This window comes from Salmo trutta, chromosome 19 (assembly GCF_901001165.1).
Source record: "Salmo trutta chromosome 19, fSalTru1.1, whole genome shotgun sequence".
Lineage (NCBI taxonomy): Eukaryota > Metazoa > Chordata > Actinopteri > Salmoniformes > Salmonidae > Salmo > Salmo trutta.
In genome coordinates, this window is record NC_042975.1 from 48,681,094 (window position 1) to 48,689,621 (window position 8,528).

At 47.3% G+C, this 8,528-nt stretch overlaps 1 protein-coding gene across 2 annotated transcripts in view; it reads left to right on the plus strand.

The window, feature by feature from the left end:
* Positions 1 to 8,528, plus strand: part of chm (CHM Rab escort protein) — a 35,434-nt gene extending 26,906 nt beyond the window's left edge. For both annotated transcript variants that reach the window (XM_029701560.1, XM_029701561.1), the window contains exons 12-15: positions 617 to 713; positions 2,651 to 2,764; positions 6,956 to 7,113; positions 7,347 to 8,528. In XM_029701560.1, coding sequence (XP_029557420.1) covers positions 617 to 713; positions 2,651 to 2,764; positions 6,956 to 7,113; positions 7,347 to 7,619 — 642 coding nt within the window. In that variant the 3' untranslated portion in view covers positions 7,620 to 8,528. The remainder of the gene's footprint in view (positions 1 to 616; positions 714 to 2,650; positions 2,765 to 6,955; positions 7,114 to 7,346) is intronic.

The following is an 8,528-nucleotide window of genomic DNA, read 5'->3' on the forward strand; positions in this document are numbered from 1 at the left end:
TGGCACAAGTTTGTTATTTATTTTTTTTCTTCCCCGGCTGAAATCCGGCTTTGAATATCACTCACAAAGGACAGAGGGAAAACCGTGTGTAATTTCTGCTCATTAGGTAGGAGGGAGAATATGAAATTAATTTCTGTGTCTTGACACAGTGTGGAAATGGAATATTACATGACTGTGTGACAAAACGTAATTAAATATGGTCTCTTTGTAATTAGCTGTTGGATGGTCCTGTGGAATGACAGTGTGGACCGAGGCAGATACAAGGGGGAGATTGGCCCTGGCTGTCTCTGTCCCCTGCTTTCCCCCTCATGGGAGAAACTGACTTTCCTTCCTTAAATTTGTCCACTTGATTAAAAAGGAGTGATTTCACTTCTGCTCCAGCCAGGAAGGACATTATAATAACATCCAGGGGATTCATATAAAAGGATTACAGGGATCCCATTACTTAGAACTGCAGTTTGGTAATAGGCTTTAGGATTGTCTTGCACACTTCATTAGGGCTGTGTGTGTGAGTGCCTTACGGAAGCACTGCACTTTGTGTGGTTCAACTCTCTGTCGGTCTGTCTAACGTACCTGTCTGTCTAACGTACCTGTCTTGTCTCTATATGCACTGTAGATCTCCCTGGTCACTGTGCCTCCCGTGGAGCCTGGTGGTCCCCTGGTCCGTATCATAGAGCTCTGCTCTTCCACCATGACCTGCATGCTAGACACCTGTGAGTCCAGCTGCACCCCGGCCACTCGCCCCTCTCACCCACCCACTGCCCAGGACAGGGGGGGGGGGGTCGTATTAGGCAGCGCCATCTACATAGAGGGCCGTTGTTTTAGAAAGCTAATTCCGACGATGCTTAGAGGAGGCAGTTGTTCTGGCGGACCAGCTGACATCAGGGTTGTAAAGGCAGACTAGAATTAATGGAGGAAATGAGATTGAAAACCAAGACTGAGAGAAGTGGGGTGAGTGAATGATGGCGTCTCTGAACATTCCATCTCCTGTGTGTGTATAGAGCTTTGGGTCAAACTGCTGCTGCTTTACCGGGTCACTGAATCAGTTGCTCAGACAGCTGGAAATATGACCCGGTTTTCCCTTTGAATTGTGGCTCCAGTAGCAACGACGATGATGATGATGATGATTCCATCGTTAACCGTAGTGTTATTTATGAGTGTTATTGTTTTTAGCAATCCTGGTATTATTTCCCAGTCAGTCATCACACTTAGATAGATGAGCAATGGTGACAGCTGCCCAGTGACCATCTCCATAGGGGAGCTGGTTGTGGGCGAGAGAGGAGTAATCAGCGGAAGTCCACTCCCTCACTCTAGGAATAGAGTCTGGAATGATGGAATTGTGAAGTGGAGCCATTGCTCCTACTGTGTGTGTGTGAGAGGATGGAGATGGATAGCTGTAGCATCCCTTAAGTAATGTAGTTCTACCTGAGTGGATCAGTTGCAATCATAAGATGATGATGAGCTTGACAGGCCTGCGACACACACACACACACACACACAAAAGGTAAACCATTCATCTGCATTGAATGATACTTGCAGAGTTTACAGTCTACAGAATACCTATTTATACTGATGAATATGTACCAGGCCAATCTGATCAGTGTCTTCCTCAAGGGCAACATGGCTTCTTGGGATTTGAACTAGCAACCCAATGGGAACAATGGTGTTTTGCCATTTTCAAATGGAAATTTGGCCATGAAATGAGCTGTCTTAACAGTAAAGTCTTCTCTCCCTGGCTACTTTAAAACTTAAAGGCCTGAAGACAGCAGATATGCACCCGATTCTCCATCCGCTAGGTTAGTGTCCCACAGAACGAGCATCAAGTGTCTCAGTGGACAGCCCTGCTGTACAACAGAGTAATGTCTATCCTCCCAACTCTCCTGGTCTTTTTTGTTTGGGCCCTGAGCTGACAGAGTGGAGGGCCTCCAGAGTCCCAGTGTGAGTGGAGTGTCACATACGTCCTCTGAGCAGTATCTCCATGGACCCTCTGGCCAATGATGCACCTCTCATCCCACTGGGGAGGCCTGTATCCTCCATCCACCCTCTACACCTCCCCCCCCAGCCAGCACGGCACAGTCAGGAGCTATCTGGTTCCCAATGCTATAGTTGCTCCTTTTGAACCCCCCCCAAAACCTGTCAACCTGCGAGAAAGAACAAAAAGGAGAGAAGGAGCCCTACAGTTGTCTTGAGCTCTTGGGATTGCCCAGGATCCTACTCTCTGGATCCCAGTGCTGCCACCGTTAACATGGTGTTCACAATACCGCCCTGCAGGACTGGGGCTGAACGCTTTGAAGATGAAACCACCTCTTCCCCCTCTGAGGTCCAACACCATGCATCCAAAGCCCAGCTCCCTCCAACCCCATCCTCTCTGGGCACTTTTCATGGAACAGTCCCAGCCATGCTGCAGAGGAGATACTGATATGGCCTAGCTGTGCAGTGTGTTAAGGAACAGGTTGTTAGGGAACTGACTGTGGAGAGTAATTAGACAATGTTCCATCTCTTTAGGGAAGGTCCCTCTCACACGCTACAGGATAGACGGGCTGATGTGGACTTGGAGGACAACATCTGCTAATGAAGCAACAATGATATTCTGCTTGGCTAATAACACCGGGTTGTATGTGTGCTCTTCGTCTCTACCTTCCTAACACAGATTTGGTGCACCTGACATGTTCCTCTGCCTCTGGCTCTGCCCAAGAAGACCTGGCTCCTGTGGTGTCCAGGCTCTTCTACACACCAGTTAGTCCTGGAGAGGAACCCGCAGAAGGTACAGTAGGAAACGCTCACTTGACCCCGTTTTTTATTTTTTATTTTTTTTATACCGTCAAATATCCATCTAACCTCTCTCCTGGCTCGATTTACATACCATCACCTTCACACATCACTGTCACTACTTGATTCAGAATAATGTGCTCAGATGTTCTAAGTACCTCGTGATATCCATTCCTAAAGAAGAAAGATCAGGCTAGTTTGTAGTTGGGTGAGAATGCGCTGCCATTTTGTCGGGCTTGCTTTGAGACGTTATCAGTAATACAGATGATTGATATTGATGGCTGCGTGCCGAACTGGCGTTAGCCCGTTGTCCCATTGATTCCCATTACCTTCTGTCAGGCTCGGCTTGGTTCCTTGATGGCGAATTAGCACGTGACCTCGGACGGAACCTCCTTTATTACGCCGAGTTATAGATGTTCTGTTTCAACGTGTTTCTCTAGAGATGTTTGCCTAGACCTAGCTTATATCCTTAGGGTTCTTACTTGTCATGAAGCTGCGTTGTTTTTGTCAACAACAACAACAAAACATTTAACATACAGAACATGAGCATGGATCTTTTTGAGCATGGATTAAATTAAGCATATCATTTGATCATCTTGGCTTCCTTGGGTGCTTCCTTTTTGTATGGTTTGATTGTGAGTAGCCTACCTTTTTGGAACTCAACAGATTAATCTTTTTCTCTCACACACCGGCCACATTCATTCTAGCCTGAGCGCAAACCCTCATGCTGGCTTTCTACCTACAGAACAGAATTGGGCGCAGTATTTACTTAGCAAGGAATGCAATGGAAATGTAATGTTTAATTAGCTCCAGCATCCCATTTGGCCTGGACTCATAATTTATGAGTCTGTCTCCTCATGGGGAACGAATTTGCCTCTAGAACCAATAACTTTTGCCATTTTGGATTTGAAACCCTTTATTGCTACTTAATGCAGATCAATCTAATATATTGGAGTAGTCAGTTGTTTTTACTGAGGCAGGGATCTGCTCTGTCCGTGGTAGGTTATGGCTTTTCTCAAACCTCGTTGAGGTCAGTTAAAATAGCAGCTCCATTCTGACCGAAACCAACACAGAGATCCACAATCGCCTCTTGAAGCCATTTGTTGTTTTATTGCTGTTTCTCTACGGCTGTGAGACAAGGTCATCATGAAAGTGACAGGCGTGATTGAGATCCCTCTCCTTGTCTCCTCTTTCTCTGACATCCTCATTCCCTTTTCTCCACCACATCTCTTTTCTGACTCATCATCTCTCTCTTATTCTGCTCCCCCTTTTTCAAAAAAAAAATCTCTCTCCCTTTCAGCCCATCTCTGTCTCTGTTCCTTCATTTTGCTTTCTCCCTGCCTGTGTGTGTACACGAGTCTCTCAGGTGGTAGGCCATCGCCGTGCAGTGTGGGGCTGTGCTCTGTGACGCCACCCTTTTTATCACAGGAATGAGGTAGTAGTATTTTAATTAAAATGTCAGAACAAATACTGTGAGAGTTATTGAGGATGAATCACTAGATAAGGGGAGCAGTGGGCCAGAACAGGTCAAAGAGACAAAGTCACCTGGCTGGCTGGCGGCTCCTCATTCATCCACTGGGTAGGAGGTGTGGTGGTGCGGGGGGGGGGGGGGGATTGGAGAGGGACATGGAGTGGAGGGGTGCACAGCAGAGGCTCTGGGGGGGGAGGGGGGGGGGGTTGCAGAAGGTTCGGGGTTGGGCTGGAGCAGTCGGGGGCAGGTGCACATCTATGAGCAGGATGAGGACAGGTTGGATTGGGCTGGCTCCTACTCTAGATGATCCCACTGGCTCCTACTCTAGATGATCCCACTGGCCCCTACTCTAGATGATCCCACTGGCCCCTACTCTAGATGATCCCACTGGCCCCTACTCTAGATGATCCCACTGGCCCCTACTCTAGATGATCCCACTGGCCACCACTCTAGATGATCCTGCACTAGCCACTTCGTTGGAAAATGACAGTTTGAACCAATGCAGCGTTGTGAAATCTGGTGTTTTTAAGAACGAATGCATTCCAGAAGAGACTGTGTTGATGTGTGGTGGCAGGCCGCCCAGGCAGAGAGCCAGTGGGTGTTAGAGGTGGCTGATATTTGGGGGTGTTAAGCTCCAGGCGTGTGGAGGGCCCCGTCAGGAGCACAGCTCTATGCTAATCTGACATTTCTCACATCTGTGACGGAGCTGTGTGGAAAAACTAAACAATGATGTCTAATAACGCGTCGTTGGTGTGTATTTGGTCAGATGTGTGTAGGTGTCGTTGTTGGTGTGTTGTTGGTGTGTATTTGGTCAGGTGTGTGTAGGTGTCGTTGTTGGTGTGTGTAGGTGTCGTTGTTGGTGTGTATTTGGTCAGGTGTGTGTGTGTAGGTGTCGTTGTTGGTGTGTATTTGGTCAGGTGTGTGTAGGTGTCGTTGTGTATTTGGTCAGGTGTGTGTAGGTGTCGTTGTTGGTGTGTATTTGGTCAGGTGTGTGTAGGTGTCGTTGTTGGTGTGTATTTGGTCAGGTGTGTGTAGGTGTCGTTGTTGGTGTGTATTTGGTCAGGTGTGTGTAGGTGTCGTTGTTGGTGTGTGTATTTGGTCAGGTGTGTGTGTGTGTGTAGGTGTCGTTGTTGGTGTGTGTATTTGGTCAGGTGTGTGTGTGTGTAGGTGTCATTGTTGGTGTGTGTATTTGGTCAGGTGTGTGTATTTGGTCAGGTGTGTGTGTAGGTGTCGTTGTTGTGTATTTGCTCAGGTGTGTGTAGGTGTTGTTTGTGTTGGTGTGTGTGTTGGTGTGTATTTGCTCGTGTGTGTGTGTAGGTGTATGGAGAAGATGTGTGGATGGACAGGGGTGTATTTGGTCAGGTGTGTGTGTGTGTGTGTATGGAGAAGATGTGTGGATGGACAGGGGTGTATTTGGTCAGGTGTGTGTGTGTGTGTGTGTGTGTGTGTGTGTGTGTGTGTGTGTGTAGGTGTATGGAGAAGATGTGTAGATGGACAGGGGTGTATTTGGTCAGGTGTGTGTGTGTGTGTGTGTGTGTGTGTGTGTGTGTAGCTGTATGGAGAAGATGTGTGGATGGACAGGGGTGTATGTGGTCAGGTGTGTGTGTAGGTGTATGGAGAAGATGTGTGGATGGACAGGGGTGTATTTGGTCAGGTGTGTGTGGGTGTATGGAGAAGATGTGTGGATGGACAGGGGTGTATTTGGTCAGGTGTGTGTGGGTGTATGGAGAAGATGTGTGGATGGACAGGGGTGTATGTGGTCAGGTGTGTGTGTAGGTGTATGGAGAAGATGTGTGGATGGACAGGGGTGTATTTGGTCAGGTGTGTGTGGGTGTATGGAGAAGATGTGTGGATGGACAGGGGTGTATTTGGTCAGGTGTGTGTGGGTGTATGGAGAAGATGTGTGGATGGACAGGGGTGTATTTTGAGGTTGGGTGGCCTTTTGAAGTGTCGTCACGTTGATGGTGCCACACCTCTGCTGCTCTCCAAATTAACTAAATCACTCTGCTACCCAAGGCAGGAAAAGTAACACATATTATAATTGTGTGACATTTTGGTAATGACCACACTGACATTTCAGACTGACACCTTTTTCTCTCTCTTTCTTTGGGTACCTTTTTTTGGTCCCTTACATTTTAAAGGGTAATGATACAGAATGACGGTTTTACGCTTTGAAAACCAGGAGCCTTCTTGCAGCTCCAAATCATCCTCTCTCGTTTTTGTTTGACCGCTTCAAGTCTCACTCACGGACCGATCAAAGAGTGTCAAGAAACACTTTCCATGTGCCTTGTCGGCAAACCAAATGTCACCCCATTAACAGAAATCATGCTTCCCCACAGATAAGCTGTGTTGAAAGGAGCCTGTTAAGTTCCTGTCTCTTTCTCAAACACTGAAGGAAATATTCCTACAAGACTAAATTGGCACCATTATGGCCGAGCATTTCTACCTGAAAAAATGAATTGCATTAATGATTCAATTGTTCGGTAGCTTACTGTTACTAATGCCCTGTTATCTAGTACTCCGGGAGTTTGTCTCAACGGCAGACATGAGCTGCATCCGTATAGCAGTAACATATATATCATACGTTCCCGAAACATTTCAACTATATCAAATGATTCCTCCATTGATCTTCAGTGCGACTTCTGTCCGTGCACGGCTCTCCGTAGAAATCAGAACACTACGTTACATTCATGACGCCGGTCCTTCCCCATCCAGGAGAGGAGGAGAGCAGGGGACCGACGGTGCTGTGGGCCCTGTACTTCAACATGAGGGACACCTCTGCTGTGGACAGGAGCAGCTATGACCTGCCCAGTAACGTACATGTGTGTGCCAGCCCTGATACCGCCCTGGGCAGTGACCACTCCATTAAACTGGTAAGTGACAATGTCCCGGGGATATTATTATTATTTTTTTTTACTGTCACGCTAAACTTGTAAGAATTGCGTTCTTTAACGTTTATATCATTGTTAAAAATCGAGCAAATAATTGGCTAACGATGACTTGCGTCACTAGCCTGGAAGTGTACTGTCCAATGGGGCTGGTGTAGATTGAGTTGTCCTCACCCGTCTTTGTGTTTGTGTGTGTGTGTTGTCATCTCTCTCTCCAGGCCGAGGCGGTGTTCCGCCAGCTTCTCCCTGACGAGGAGTTCTGCCCCCCGGCCCCAAACCCCGAGGACATCATCTACGATGGGGACGGGCCCCAGGGGGAGGGCCCGGGCTTTGAGGAGGCTGTACCAGCAGAGGGTGCTGGTGTCCAAGGAGGAGAGAGCGCTGAGAGACAGGAGGGAAAGGAAGCAGTGGAAGAAACGGAGGGGGCGGGAGATGCAGTAACACAGGAAACTGGGGCTGGGGATGAGCCGAGCCCCACCAGTGAGGAATAACCCCACGCACCCTTCCGTGTACAAACAGACTGCTGCCTTCTGCCTCAGAGTCCTGGCATGTACAGCAGTCAGTCAGCACTCCTCGAAGGCATGGCTGGACTCTGTGGTCTTGGTAACCAGATAGCGTTCTCATCCCCAGAAAGCCTTAGAGGGATCATCTTCACCATCTTTGATGTGGTCACCTGCAGAGACATTATATATATATATATATATATACAGTATTTACATTGATATGCACAGTATATTAATGGAGTCATTTCTTTACTGGGCACTATATAACACTCTACTCACTGTATTTTTCCTCTCACCTGAGGTTGATGTAAAGGTTCTTCCGAGTGGGTGGGGGGGTGCTGTTTCAGGTCTGCTTTGGGGATGTGATTGGTTTTAATGGGTTACCCCCATTTTCTTCATTTATTTATATTTGTCCCGTTTTTTTTCCCGTCTGCTGCTACTGAAATATTTTGCAGCAGCCTGTTCTTTCTACTTGCCGTTCCATTGTGATGTGTGTTCTTAATCAGGGTCTCCGGTGTAGAGCCCAAAGAAATGGTTGCCTTTTTCCTTTTTGTACTCATGTTCGAGTTTTGCTCAGCCAGAGGGCCTGATGCAGTTTTGTTTCCCGCCTCTTGTGTATGTCTGGAATGGGTTTCTGGGTGTTTTAAGGACTACAGTACTTGCTTACAGGAAATATGAGACTCCTCAATAAGAACCCCTCCCAAAACACTGGGCAGGGGATAGCCTCGCAACTGAACTTGCATGTTTTCACACACTCTGCTGTGCCATCCAATTGTACTGGAACCCCATGTCTCTTTTAATGTGCTAAAGTATTTAAACTCTGTTCTCTCATATGTATTGTCGCTGTCACTATCATTTTTAAAAGGTTGACAACATTAAAGTGCTACTGAAAAACTG